The following is a 15,000-nucleotide window of genomic DNA, read 5'->3' on the forward strand; positions in this document are numbered from 1 at the left end:
AAAACAACATATTAATATAAGATCACGTGACATATCAAAACCACATATTATAAAATCACGTGACATATCAATATAAGATCAAGTGATATATTAAATATTACTAGCATATCACGTGACATATCAAAAATGCAACATGTTAATATAAGACCACGTGGCATATTAATATAAGATCACGTGACATATTAATTAATCGAGTCAATAATTTCTAGATGGAGCCAACCATGTGAACTTTGCATACAGAAAGCATTAGATATAATCACTTCAAGCATCGATCCTGAAATTTTGCATTTGCCCTAGATAAATAGTCAGTGAGTCTTTCAACTATTTTAAATTTCAAAAATTTTTAATTTAAATTATTAAATTATAAATTTTAAATTTTAAATGGCCAAAAACCCACTCACTATACACATATAGTTAATTAATTAAGTTAAAGCTGTTTGTATTGTTTTAGGGACTTCACGTATACCAACACTGTGGTTTACTAATGTATCAAATACTCAGCCCTGATCACTTCAAGTGATACACCCAGCAAAGTTCAAGACACACACACACACACACACACACACACACACACACACACACACACACACACACACACACAGTGACACACAGACACACACACACACACACACGTACATGCACACACACACGTACATGCACACACACACACACACACACACACACACACACACACACACACACACACACACACACACAAATGAACAATGGACAAATGGACAAATGTCAAGCCCTCCACATCATTCGTGAATAACGTCAACCTTAAGGTTAGTTGCGGAGATAGCTCCCCTGCCTCTAGAGACAGGGCCCCATGCGCTACGTGAAGGCTTAGGGCCAGCGCTACAATCCACCTGGAGCTTGGCCAGAGTCATGCAGGGGCACTGACTACGGTGCAGCTTTGGGACTGGACACCAAGGCCCACACGTACCCGTCTGCTGCATGATGTTAGGGCCAAGCCAGCGGTCATGTCCACCCCAGTCAATGACCAGGTACTCATTTATACTCCTGAGTCAAGAGAAGCAATTGTGTGTAAGTTTCTTGCTGAAGGAAATTATGCCATAGCTTGCCATCACTGTGAGTTGAACCTGCAATCCTGCAAGGTCCCGGATGTTTTCATTCTCCAAATGCACTCTCTAACCAACTGAGCTATTGCACCACACACACACACACACACACACACACACACACACACACACACACACACACACACACACACAACTTTGGTAGGACCAAATCACCACTCAAAACAAGTTACGAAATGCACCTCATCACCCTCTACTCTCAGCATTACATCCAATCAACAAAACCCACCTGTCCTGTATTTCGAAACTTTGCTGCCACTGCACCTGACACAGCCATCTCAACGTCAGCATTGTCAAACACAATAAACGGGGCATTGCCTCCCAACTCTAACGATATCCTCTTGACAGACCCCGAACACAAATTCATTAACAACTGAAAAAATAAAACAATCGTATTGCATTCATACTCTAATGAGTAATCAAGAGGTAAAACCTTCCCGACAACAGTTGATCCTGTAAACGAGAGAGCAGCTACTTTATCACTAAGCGCCAGTTCACGACCGACTGAGTCTACTCGATCTTTAGAACAAGTGACGGTGTTATAGACACCAGATGGAAACCCAGCCTCTTCAGCTAACTAAAACATTGAATTCAACGTCACTGACTGTAACACCACCAACCCTAACCCTGTCTTAGCAACCATGTTACCATAATAACATGTCATATCCACCATTTTGATTCTCTAGTTGCCCAAATACTTTAATAGTGTGGCGTTTAAACAAGAGAAGCGCATATTTGAGGATAGCTTTTAATCAAATTTATTTCATTATTTTATTATTTTATTTTATTATCTTATTTTATTATTTTATTGTATTACTTTATTTTATTATTTTATTTTATTATTTTATTTTATTTTTTATTATTTTATTTTATTTTATTATTTTATTATTTTATTTCAGTTTATTTTATTATTCTATTATTTTATTTTATTATTTTATTTTATTATTTTATTTTATTATTTTATTATATTATTTTATTATTTTATTATCTCATTTTATTATTATATTCTATTATTTTATTCTATTATTTTATTATATTATTTTATTATATTATTTTATTTTACTATTTTATTTATTATTTTATTTTATTTATTACTTTATTATTGTATTATTGTATTATTTTATTTATTTTATTATTTCATTATTTCATTTATTTTATTTTATTTTGTTTATTTTATTTTATTATTTTATCACTTTATTTTATTATATTATTTTATGATTTTATGATTTTATTTTATAATATATTATTAATCAAATATATTAAATATATTTATTCACTATTGTAACTATAGAAACAAATAACCATACCTACCACTTACACATGGTCACAAACATTACTATTTGTCACACGATTGTAGACAACATACGAGTGGCTGCTTTGGACAGGTTTGACTGTCTTAGTGATGAAATGCATCACTTACGTTTGCTAGTGCTAAAGCAGATAGCGGAGTGTCTTCTGCTGGCTTTACTACTACAGGACAGCCTGCTGCTAGTGCTGCAGCAGCTTTTCGAGTGATCATGGCTAATGGAAAATTCCACTGCAAAACATTGCACAGAATGTATTGCAAGCATACAGGAAATACGTGTGTGTGGTGTGTGTGTGGTGTGGTGTGTGTGTGTGTGTGTGTGTGTGTGTGTGTGTGTGTGTGTGTGTGCGTGTGTGTGTGTGTGTGTGTGTGTGTGTCTGTGTGTGTGTGTGTGCAGGCACGCATACCGGTGTGATTAGAGCTGTGACACCGACTGGCTGTTTGATTGTCATCAGTCGTTTGTTGTGTGCATGAGTTGGGATTGTGTCCCCGAATGTCCTCTTGCCTTCTTCAGAAAACCATTCGATGAATGATGCAGCATATGAGACTTCTACTCGAGCCTCGTTCAAGGGTTTTCCCTTCAATCCGATAAGAGACAAACAGTTTAGTGTTGTTTGTTTGTTTGTATGTCATCCTGTCTGTTAGATACAGTACCGGCAATAAGTAACCTAACATTTTTATAGTATGCGTATCGTATCTTATCTTAATTGTATGGTATCATCTTTTATCTTATCATATCCTACATGGTATCTTTTATCTTATCATATCCTACATGGTACCTTTTATCTTATTGTATGGTATCCTATGGTATCATATCGTATCGTGTGGTATGGTATCGTATGGTATCGTATCGTATCGTATCGCTGTCAACTTACTTATTGCCGGTACTGTAGGTGTCTGTCTGTCTGTCTGTCTGTCTATCTGTCTGTCTGTTGTCTGTCCAATACATATATTTGAAACATGAATCTAGCAACGTACAATATGTAACTACGAGTCAAATTATACAGAATCACCTAGAGACTACAGATATCAACTACTGAACCAACTGAGAACTAAAAATTACATTTTCTAAGTACTAAAGAACCCAAAGAGGGTCCAGTTATTACAACACTAATTATTGGAGATGAAAGCGGCTTGTTTTTGCGTGGACTCTGCAACCCAAGGATGACATCTTGCGTTGGATTACTCTAGCATTGCATCGCTGTAATTGAAATGCTGAACCTTTTCCGCCAGTAATCCATAAATTGTGCCGAGTTGCGACAACCATTTTTATTAAAAGATTGAGATCCGAGAGAACGTAGGTATTGGTCTCCTTCATCACCCCATCTACCAAAGTGTTCAATGACTAAAGGCTTAAAGATTATTTGGCTGCCAGTTGGTAGCCTTTCATCTTGATATTTGATTTTTTTCTTTTCTTCTCTTTACTTCGAAGCTAGACCATCTACTTTTGAGGATAAGAGAAATACCTCTGAGCTCCAGGGATGGGCAAGAGAGATGTCTAAATCAATGCTCATACCAGAAGATGTATCAAGTGCTATAATGTCTGGTCCGTTATCCGAGTTTGAGTAGCGATGTCTTGGCTCTCTCCTGTGTGGTATGTGAAGTTCACTTAGACAATCAGCCCAAACATTTGCAATGGATTTGTGACTCCAAACTGGGCCACCACCAACCTTGCATGTTAAAAGATGATACCCGCTGTCGTCAAGAACTGCTCCGCACTGACATGAACTCAACCACTCCAGAGAACAGACTGGCAACGCCAACCTCAGATATGACGCCAAGTGATAAACACAAGAATCAAGTGCAAAACACATCGAGGTTGGAACAGCGTTGACCCAAGCACCTGCACCTGCACCATGTCAAGAGCAAATTCTGGTAGCATCTTGTTGACTTTACTGTATCGCGAGACATAGATTCAAACAAATCATTAGATAATCGCTTCTGTAATTTGTCACTAGCAGGTAAGTACTCAGACAGTTCATTCGAGGGAATGAGGCTCTTTAATGTCGCACCTGAAGCAGATCCCGAAGATCCTTTCAGAAGCAAATCTAAATCTACTCTCAAGTCAGGAAAACGCTTGGGTAGTGCATCTATTGCTTCAACCCACGAGGCTAAGAATGCACAAGCTGCTATAGATTTAACAGATGTTAGAACAAAACCACCTAGTCGGACTGGTAGAGTGGCTTGTTGCCATGCCAAGTCACTGAGTTGGTGATAAGATAGTAATTCAGAGAAAACTTTGCGTGTCTGTGAATCGTGAATTTCAGCTGCAGATGTTAGTAAATTTGGAGGAACAACACGAGCTAAGTAATTCAATCGTGGAACATGACAATACTTGAGCAATAACGAAGCGCTTTGGAATCATTCAAAGCTGACAATTGGTCACATAGTTGTTCCCCAGTGTTAGCATACGTAGAGCAAAAATTGGATGCAAATTCAGCATTTCCAAGAGGCATTCCCAATATAACTATGCCTTCAGATGTAACAGGAAGTTGACAATCAGGAATTGTGATAGCTGGAGATGGACAATAAATCTCACATTTCTGACAAGCAATATCTAAGCCAATGGCTGAGAAATTGTAAAGAAGTAAAGGCTTCCGTAACGTCATTCGGCAAACCAACCAAGAACACATCATCTGTCTGTCTGTTTGTCTGTCTGTTGTCTGTCTGTCTATCTGTACGTCTGTCTGTCTATCTATCTGTCTGTGTGCCCGATTGTCCGACTGTCTGTCTGTCTGTCAAAGAAATATATTTCCATAAGTCTGTCTGTCTGTCTAGCTGTTTGTGCCTCTGTCTGTCTGAAGCTACACACACACACACACACACACACACACACACACACACACACACACACACACACACACACACACAATAAATTTTTTCATATTTTGCTACAATTAAACTAATCAATAATTACTATTTTACACTACACAAACAAATCCCACTTGTTCAGCTGTTAGTATGTAAGCCAATTCTTCATGCTTCTCAACCACCTTCTCATACCAACGTCTCACAATCCCACATCTTTCCTTGGAATTCAAAAAATCAACACACTAATGTTGCTGTGCACATTCTACCCCCTGTCCACCATTTCTACCTTTGCAAGAAGTCCACCCCAATCCTTTCTGACGTCATACGCTTTTTCAATCGCCATGGCAACATCTTCTGACGTCATATCCGGAACAGAGCAGATCGTCTCTCGGTTTGACGGGTTGCGAACGTCGAACGTTTGTCGGTCTTTCGACGTTGTCCATAATCCACCGACATAAGCCTCACGACGAAGCAGCGGCGAATTCAGGACGCGTTGAATAGCTCTAGCGGCCATCTGTGCCTTCGGAGTCCAGGGATTTCCGGTTACGCGCGAGGTTTGATAACTGGGTGTAAACACGTGGCTTCAATTTATTATTAGTAGTTAAAAATGTTGTTATATTTTGTTGTGTCTACCGAGAGTCTAATAATACGATTGCACCGTCGATTTCAAAATTCGTTAATTAAATTGTCAATCTCTACATGCGCGAGAGTTTGGAACTCCAAGAACATTGGCTAATATATTATTACAACAGTTGCAAGTTGTAGTTAGCAATATTGTTATTTTATCGTAAAAATTGTAATATAATTTTTAATTTATTTGATTATTTAATTAATAATTAATTGATTAATTTGTTAAACCACACAGTGAACACTTGACATACACCAAAGTGTCTTTCCTTCACACTACGTTGATTGTAGTTGATATAAACAAATCTAAATTAACTAATTACACATTCCTAATGAAACAACACAAACGCTTGCTCTCAATCCAAACATTCGGCTGCACATTCTCTCAACGAGAAACACCCAATCAACGCATCCTCCCTACCACAATCCGATTCAAAGTTGATACTGTTTTCTGTGTGGTCTACTGCCATGTTGAATGTATCCTCCATCGTTCACTGGCCACAATTCTGATTTAAGATAATGCAAACGCAATGAGTCCCGGTTTGTGAGCGGCCGCACGATTGGGTGAAACACATTGTCAACTGAGACGGTCTTCTTTGGTGCTGCATCTAGAGGGTGAGGCATGCAAAGGTAAAGTCGATCCAACATTGAACCAGGCCAGAAAGCATTTCTGTCAGGATGCAGTCGACTGAAAGATTTTCGTTTCAGATTCCTGTTGTAACAAATGTATTAATTAGAATTAATATATAGTAATTAAATTGATTAATAAAATATAAATTAACTGATTAAAATCAATCAATCAATAATTAATTAAATAAAAATTAATTAATTAAAATTAAAAATAATTAATTAAATAAACTTATTTATTTCATTACTATATATTAATTAATTATTTTTTATTTAAGTATTATTATTTATTAATTTATAGATAAAATAATCAATTCATTAAAATTAGTAAATAACATTTAATTAATTAATTAATTAAAATTAATTATTAACACAAATTGGTAATTTATATAGTTGGACTTTTGAGTTTGTCTGCTTGTCTGTCCATACAATCATTCATCTCACAAGCAGCAATTGCATACACACACACACACACACACACACACACACGCCCATGTACCTGGCACACACACACACACACACACACACACACACACACACGCACCTGGACACACACACACACACACGCACCTGGACACACACATACACACACACGCACCTGAACACACACACACACACACACACACACACACACACACACACACACACACACACACACGTCCATGCACCTGGACACACGTGTACACACACACACACACACACACACTCGATCTGTACAACGCATGAAATGTGGTCACCTCATCAATCTTTCAAATTCCAATTCAGTCAACCAACAATCGGTTTTCGGTTCAACAATCGCCCATCCCGTAACCAACTTGACAGGAGTCGGGGTAGTGGACAAACACGTGTCACTCGAATTCGATAAATTAAACTCTAAACGACGTCTGTCCACAGAACTATCGCCTTCTACACACAGCAGAGTATAAGTAAGTGCACAAGCAGTGAGATACTGTGCCTGTGAGTGCAATGTAGTCTCACCAGCCATGGCAGCAAAGTTGCATGAGAGACAGTTGCTTTTGATGTTCTGAAGACCGGATTTGCATGCTTTTACAGATCGGTCACCGGGATAGAGTAGAGCTAAAGCACATGCATGCACTCACTTAGTGTTGCATTAGTTTGCTATGGTAATGTGTGTGTGTGTGTGTGTGTGTGTGTGTGTGTGTGTGTGTGTGTGTGTGTGTGTGTGTGTGTGTGTTTGTGTGTGTGTGTGTGTGTGTGTGTGCATGTGAGTGTGCATGCATGCATGTGTGCATGTCCATGTGTGTGACAGCCAAGCCACACCCATTTCCATTAACCATCCGACTATATTAGCCGTTCACCTTTCTCTAGAAGTTCTCTCGTCAGTTTCACTCCATGCATCCGACACAAGTTAACCGCCTTGTCATATTCTCTCTTTATCTGCTTCCTTGTCTCATCAATCAAGTGTCCGGAAGACCCAGAAAGAGTTGAAGGTGCCAAGTGTCTCTCCACTCTTAGTGGAACAACAACAGAACGACGAGCATCGTCTGCTTTACCTTGACGTAATTTCATCTGCTTTGCTCGTTGCTGTTTCTGCTTTTGTGCCTTTACTTTCGCTTTCAAGTCACTGCTTTGATCGTCCATCACACTTTCTGTCAGTGACACACGCGGGACTTCCAGGAAAGACATCGGAGACTGACGAGAGAGTCGGCCATTGTCAAACGGTGAAATTCTCTCAGTCCAGCTGGCAGGTGAAGTGCCAGTAGTAGAAGATCTACTGTTTGTCTCATCAACGGAGCTCTTGTCGCCTTTCTGTTGCATTTCTTTCTTCTGTGCCCTGCTTAGTAGTTGCAATAACTTCCTGCCTCTCACTAATTCTCTGTAATCCAACAATCCATTGTCATCTCTGTCTAGCGCAGATATGAAGTTATCCAATTGCTGGTCTGGAACTCGAATATTGGCCAAGCAAAGGGCTTTTCTAAATTCGGTCTCTGAGATGTACCAGTCCTTGTCTTTATCAAATTGAGTAAAGAAATCGATAAGCCGCAGACGATTTTGTTCGACAAATTCGTTGATAGTTATCATAGCCTCGGGCACAGGAAGATCCAATTGAGGACGCTGCAGGTGAGAACGTTTCTTATGTTTAGGACTTTCCTTGATTTCTGTTACAACTTCTGATGGCTAGACAAGTTATGCATGATGTTACTCACACAGCAATCCTGGCAACATATCATGTGTGTGCATGTGTGTGTGTGTGTGTGTGTGTGTGTGTGTGTGTGTGTGTGTGTGTGTGTGTGTGTGTGTGTGTGTGTGTGTGTGTGTGTGTAAGCAAGTATAAATGCCAATCTCTCACATCCGTGTTGTCCTCAGATTTGATTTTGTCTCTCACTTTTTCTTTTTGTTCTATCATCTTCTTCAACACTCTTTTCTCTAATTCAGTCTTTCTTGATTTCATCCTTAACGAATTCTCATTCAAAAGAAAACCATCCAAGCCGTTTCGCAGCTCCTTCCTCTTCTCCATCCATTCCCTGTAATCACGAACATCCGGGTCATCGGAGTCATTTGCTTCCTCTCCAGAAAACAGACTTTTCTTTCCTTTTGGTTCTTTGTCTTTACAGAAGAGCATTGGTGGAGCAATTATAACCCGTTTTCGACGCGGTTCCCCCCATATTTTGGCCGCAGTCCGAAATACTTTCGTCTTTCTCAAATCTCGTGTAGGACAAAGACGAAGCTGCTCCTCAACGGAAAGATGCTCCGTAGGCGATCTAAAGAGTCTTCTCAGACCGATATCATTCATGTTGTGTGTACCCCGACGCCAGTAGAGTTTGTTGCTGTTGTCATGGCTACCGTTACGCTGACCTCACGCTGTAACGCGCTATACAAGTATTATGTTTTCACAGATATACTATAGTTGAATTAATTGAGTCAGTCCCACGTGCAACAGCCCTCCCCCAGTAGCCAACTTCTAGTGATTTGAGTCTGTAGACAGGCAAACTGTGTACGGTGTACGGACAATTGGAACAATGACAATCACATGATTAACAACAGTCACATAATTTTGTATGTACATGTAGACCCTGTACCAGGCCGTATCTACGTATTACGTACACGTGTACACTGTACAATGCATTGTCCTCGCATACCCAGTGATCAAATGCGCGTCGCCAAATCTAATATGCTTAGCTAGATACTACAGACTGCAATCAATGAACAGGTTATACTGTTATTTGATAAATACCTGTGGGTGTGGACATATGTCAACATATTCGCACCGAAAGACATCACGCATTCTAAACCTAGCATACGGGGTATTGAAGGTAACTATAAAGGTTGTGGGTGCGCCTGAGTGTTCAGCTTCGGGTCAGGAGCGGAGTAGGATGTCGCACGTCTAACGCTATCTCGATCTACGTCCACATTTCATGAGATCTGATAACGGACCGTTGCCTGCTTTACAGGACGTCGCGAGAATCCGGAGAACAGAGATTCGAAGGTAATGGCTGTGGTGTGGTCGCTTTTTGGCGGCGCGACGTTTTGGTGCGCCGCTCTGGAACGTTTTCCCGGTGAGTTCGACCAGCTGGCAGTCTGACAAACATCTGGGAGATGAGAGAGAGGCTGTGGGAATCATGTGGATGACGATGATGATGATGATGTGTGTGTGTGCGTGTGTGTGTTTGTGTGTGTGTGTGTGTGTTTGTGTGTGTGTGTGTGTGTGTGTGTGTGTGTGTGTTTGTGTGTGTGTGTGTGTGTGTGTGTGTGTGTGTGTGTGTGTTTGTGTTGGAGGCATTTGCTCAATCACACACACACACACACACACACACACACACACACACACACACACACACACACACACAAACACACACACACACACACATACACACACACACACACACACACACACACACAAACACACACACACACACACACACACACACACACACACACACACACACACACACACACACACCAGTCTGACAGTTACATACAGCAGGTTCTCGATTTTACAGGCAATTGATGGGAAAACAATTACGTTCCTTCAATGCAGTGGTTTTCACTACAGGCTGTCTACTCATTTTCTGTTCGTGGCAGTTGCTTAAGCTCCCTCATCGTTATAAGCCTGCGACATGGAATAGTTCCAGAATGGATGGGCTTTCTACAGTTTATGCAACGAAACAAGAACAATTAAGGTGCCATCTGGGTGGATTATCCTTCAATAACAACGAAGCTACAGCAATTGCAGGACAGGCACTTTGGTCGGTCTTGGTGTCTCGTCCATATACGTCAGAGCCTAATGTGTTTTCATTCAATTTCTATGTAGTAAATGCCGACAGGGATTACTATTTTGTTCCAGACCAAATATAGGTAAGTCAGAAGATGTAAATGCAAGCATATGGACAGACAAATTGAGATATAGAGAACCAGCAAGTTGTTGGTCGGTCGTAGTGGCTTGTTTGTTGGAGACAGAGACTTGATAGTTCGAGGTGTTGTCTCTCTGGGGTCACAAGACAATGGTCTTAAAGTGTTTGTAACGGTATCACATTAGCACTATTACAATTACAAGCCTTTCGTGGGAGCTTGCAAATGTCAGATTAAGCAGAACTTTAGGCAGCCAGCCAGTCAGATAAGAGGATTCATGCTGTGTAGAGTCGTTCTATTAGCTACAGTACCAAAACATTCCCAGACAAACGATTATGTACAGTACTGAAACATTTCCATACATATGGCTGGTTAAGCCATAAAAGGAGTACATCTGATGGGCCGACCAAATGAACTTGCTGGGACATTAGACCAAGAATCTTGTGAACGTGGCAAGTTTAAGATTTCTTGCTAATTCTTTGGCTTGTATCCAGTTTGGTGTGGACTTTGTGACGTGCGGTCACTGTAATGAGTTGGGTGGTTGTAGGTGTGGGGTCACCATAATGAGTTGGGTGGTTGGTTGTAGGAGTCACACCTAGAGCAGGCAGATGAGGGGAGAGTGACAGACAGATTGGGATCATTCGCTGACAATTAGGTTAACAGACACTGACCCAATAGATTTACTGAGAAAAATGGACAGACGGACAGACAGAGGGATGGACAGTAGATTTACTGAGAATAGATTTACTGAGAAAGATGGACAGATGGACAGACAGACAGAGAGACAAGAATTTGTCTCACATGGTGACCAGGTTGTTTCTCAAGAGGTAGTTACCTCGTGTGTACACTTGGCACTAATAAAACTCGGACGTAGGTAATACCTCCATACCTTGCTAGACTGTAATAGTATAAATGGCACCTGCAGTCTCTTTGTATGTTTCTGTTATGACTAATACGGCACAGTTATTTATGTGTGGTTTCAAGGCCAGGGTGATAAAGAGCCATGAGTGCTCTAGTAACCATATGCCTTACACATGGGCATCAGCAGTAGCTAGGCACGAGTTGGCTGAGTGTGCTATGGACCTCTTGCTGAATGTTACCAGTTGTCATGCACCCTGAGCAAGCGAGAGGTGATTGGTTACTGGTAACCTAACATGGTATAGAGACGATAATGGCAAGGAAGCCATTTGGTACTGAAAGTCATGGAATCTTGTGGGTTTCAAGTGCAGTAGAAAATAGAACCAGGAAGGTGTGGTGTGTGTGTGTGTGTGTGTGTGTGTGTGTGTGTGTGTGTGTGTGTGTGTGTGTGTGTGTGTGTGTGTGTGTGCTCAGCGATGGTAAGGCTCCAGGAGATGACGGCATATCTGCTGAGTTGCTGAAGTTGGGAGGAGACGAAACCATCTGCTGGCTCACTTCACTGTTCAACTTCATCTGGAGCAGCGAGAGTATTCCCTCAGATTGGTTGAACCACCTCATTGTCCCTCTTCACAAGAAGGGAAATCATTCCGAGTGCGACAACTATAGAGGCATTGCCCTCTTGAGCATCCCCAGCAAGGTTTTTACTCGTGTTATATTGAACAGGATCAAACCCAGAGCGGACCTCTTGCGTGAGAACCAGTGTGGTTTCCGCAAGGGCAGGGGGTGCACTGACCAACTCTTTTCTCTCAGGGTGTTGATGGAAAAAGCCAGGGAGTACCATCGTCCTTTATACATCTGTTTTGTAGACCTCCGTAAGGCCTACAATTCAATCAATAGAGCAGCTCTCTGGTCTGTTCTTCAGTATTGTTACCACTTGCCATCTAAGTGCTCAAAATCATTGAAGCATTGCACAGTAACACTTCTGCCGCTGTAAGGACCTGTGGTAAAATCTCAGATCATTTCTCTGTATCTAGTGGTGTCAAACAGGGTTGTGTACTTGCTCCAACCTTATTCAACCTCTACGTTGACTCTGTGATTCGACTTGTCATTACTGATCACCAACCAGATGTAGGTGTGTGCTTGTCATATCTTCTGGATGCTGACCTGGTAGGAAACAGGAAGAAGCTTACATCAGAGATGTCAGTGTCAGACCTTGAATATGCTGATGATATGGCATTGATATCTGATTCCTATGAAAGTCTATCCTCGCTGAAATCTCTGGATTCGTCTTGCCATTACATGGAGCTTACCATCAATTACAAGAAGACCAAGCTTCTAGCTGTCCTACCTGGAGCTGATGCCCATTCTCCATCTCCCATTTCTTTGCATCCTGATTGTGATCCAATTGAGGTGGTACCATCCTTTCAGTACCTTGGAAGTTATCTTTCTAATAATTGCTCCATGGATGTTGAGATATCAACACGGATAACCAAAGCATCTCAGTCATATGGGTCACTTAACCACATCCTTTGGCACCAGAGGAAGATCAAGTCTAGTACTAAGCTGAACATCTTTGTCTCTGTAGTTCTTTCCACCCTTTATATGGTTTGGAAACAGCGGTACTTCTGGAGCTGCAGATACATCGCTTACAGAGCTTTGTGATGAGAAGCCTCCGCTCCATCCTTGGAGTGTCCCTATGGGACGGCAAGAGAGACACCTCCATCAGAAAGATAGCCAACCTACAAAGAATCTCCACCATGCTGACACAGAGACGTCTTTGGTTATTGGGTCACATCTTGTGCATGGATGAGTGTCGTCTACCAAGGAAGCTCTTGGTGTGTGCATCACCCCAAGGTAGACGTTCAGTCGGAGGCGAGAGAATGAGATGGAACGATTTGGTACTGAGGGACTTAAGGAATTGCAATCTTGATGGGGTTTGGAGGATACAGGGGTTTCCCTATACGCTGCGCTGCGCTGTGGTGATGACGCTATGGTGATGACTGTATCTCAAATGATGTGATGACTGTATTTCAAATGATGGTTGATAAGGAATGCCAAAAGTTACTTGAGGGCACAGCACGTAATTTTATCTGCCCAAAGTGTAATTACTTGAAGGCAGAGCAGCATCCAATTATCTACAGGGTTACATGTATGTTGCACCGCGTAGACCTGACATTAGTCCCAGCTCACCACACTCACAGCTTTGTAATTGGCATTCCTCAATGCGACCTTGTACACATAATCCTGTAGATAACTAGGTACTTGTCTGCCGTCAAGTAGATTTGGGCAGATAATTACGTGTTGTGTAGTCAAGTAACTTTTGCTTTCATTGTCAATCCTCATTTGAGGTAACTGTTTACTGTGTGTGAGGTGAGGTCTCTATCGTTCTTGTTTAGTGTACCCTAACAGATCGATTTACAGAGTGTAACCACTCAACTAGAATAACAATATAAAATTTCACAGTATTTACTCACAGGACTACTAAGTAGTATGCTGTACAAGTTCAGTTAACTGTCAGCTAACATTACCTGTAGTCTATATGATCTAACAGTTGTGTTGATGATAAAAGACAGTAATACATATCACCTTGACCTAGTGACTATCCATGTGGCATGTGTTCCTTCCACGCTATCATGACATTTATGTCAGTGGCTACACCAATAAGTCTGACAATCATTAATTAATTAAAGTTACTTCTTCTGTTTAAGATAAGATCTCGGTGGCTAATTAATATTAATAAAATACTGCACTGTTATTAATTCCTGGGGAAACCCCTGGGATACTAGCAGAAGATAGGAATGAGTGGAGGAATCAGATCTGGGCTGCCCACAGGAAGTAAATTTCAAGAAGGAAGAACAAGAGAAATACCGCAAGGATGAGCAGAAACGTCGCCACAAAGCAAGGCAAACGACATCAGAGTTTGCTTTACACTGCAGCTTTGATGGTTGTGGTTTTACTGCTGTAAATCATGCCGGCCTTGTAAACCACCAGAGACAGAAACATGGTCAGTCCCTGACTAGTCAATGTCAATACTGTCACCAAACATTCCGTCAACAAGGCCTCCACAACCACGAGCGTTTCTGCTGCCAGAGAACATCCACTCCTCCGATATAGCCTATGGTGACCTTGGCCTGCATCATTTCTCATTGGATTGAACGCAGCGTGAAGTGAAGTGTGTGTGTGTGTGTGTGTGTGTGTGTGTGTGTGTGTGTGTGTGTGTGTGTGTGTGTGTGTTGTGTTGTGTTGGTTGTGTTATCCAATTTTGCTTGAGTTTTCTGTTGTGCAGCCACCCAGTGACCGATGGGTTGGCAGGTTGTAGGAATCACTTTTAGAGTAGATGTAGCTGACAGATATGTGGAG

At 41.2% G+C, this 15,000-nt stretch overlaps 3 protein-coding genes across 3 annotated transcripts in view; 1 reads left to right on the plus strand and 2 right to left on the minus strand.

Moving 5' to 3' along the window:
* Positions 1-5,736, minus strand: part of LOC134197023 (succinate-semialdehyde dehydrogenase [NADP(+)] GabD-like) — an 8,216-nt gene extending 2,480 nt beyond the window's left edge. The window contains exons 1-6 of the mRNA XM_062666256.1: positions 5,504-5,736; positions 5,352-5,435; positions 2,814-2,984; positions 2,521-2,637; positions 1,534-1,677; positions 1,330-1,473 (exon numbers count right to left, since the gene is read on the minus strand). Of these exons, the coding sequence (XP_062522240.1) occupies positions 1,330-1,473; positions 1,534-1,677; positions 2,521-2,637; positions 2,814-2,984; positions 5,352-5,435; positions 5,504-5,731 (888 nt within the window). The 5' untranslated portion in view covers positions 5,732-5,736. The remainder of the gene's footprint in view (positions 1-1,329; positions 1,474-1,533; positions 1,678-2,520; positions 2,638-2,813; positions 2,985-5,351; positions 5,436-5,503) is intronic.
* A 369-nt stretch (positions 5,737-6,105) lies between these two features.
* LOC134197290 (EF-hand calcium-binding domain-containing protein 12-like) lies at positions 6,106-9,345 on the minus strand. The gene is made up of 5 exons (XM_062666579.1): positions 8,783-9,345; positions 7,791-8,610; positions 7,450-7,548; positions 7,209-7,377; positions 6,106-6,556 (listed from the first exon to the last, which is right to left on the minus strand). The coding sequence occupies exons 1-5, from the start codon at positions 9,224-9,226 to the stop codon at positions 6,277-6,279; spliced, it is 1,812 nt and encodes a 603-aa protein (XP_062522563.1). The 5' UTR covers positions 9,227-9,345; the 3' UTR covers positions 6,106-6,276.
* Positions 9,346-9,744: 399 nt separating this feature from the next.
* Positions 9,745-15,000, plus strand: part of LOC134197242 (glycosyltransferase 8 domain-containing protein 1-like) — an 8,363-nt gene continuing 3,107 nt past the window's right edge. Inside the window, exons 1-3 of the mRNA XM_062666529.1 lie at positions 9,745-9,919; positions 10,434-10,679; positions 10,745-10,788. Of these exons, the coding sequence (XP_062522513.1) occupies positions 9,849-9,919; positions 10,434-10,679; positions 10,745-10,788 (361 nt within the window). The 5' untranslated portion in view covers positions 9,745-9,848. The remainder of the gene's footprint in view (positions 9,920-10,433; positions 10,680-10,744; positions 10,789-15,000) is intronic.

This window comes from Corticium candelabrum, chromosome 22, assembly GCF_963422355.1.
Source record: "Corticium candelabrum chromosome 22, ooCorCand1.1, whole genome shotgun sequence".
NCBI lineage: Eukaryota > Metazoa > Porifera > Homoscleromorpha > Homosclerophorida > Plakinidae > Corticium > Corticium candelabrum.

Coding starts and splice junctions, on each gene's coding strand:
- LOC134197290 (XM_062666579.1), bottom strand. CDS start 9,226: ATGAATGATATCGGTCTGAGAAGACTCTTTAGATCGCCTACGGAGCAT. Junction 8,611..8,782: donor AATCTGAGGACAACACGGAT/GTGAGAGATTGG, acceptor TAACTTGTCTAG/CCATCAGAAGTTGTAACAGA. Junction 7,549..7,790: donor GAGAGAACTTCTAGAGAAAG/GTGAACGGCTAA, acceptor CATGTGCTTTAG/CTCTACTCTATCCCGGTGAC.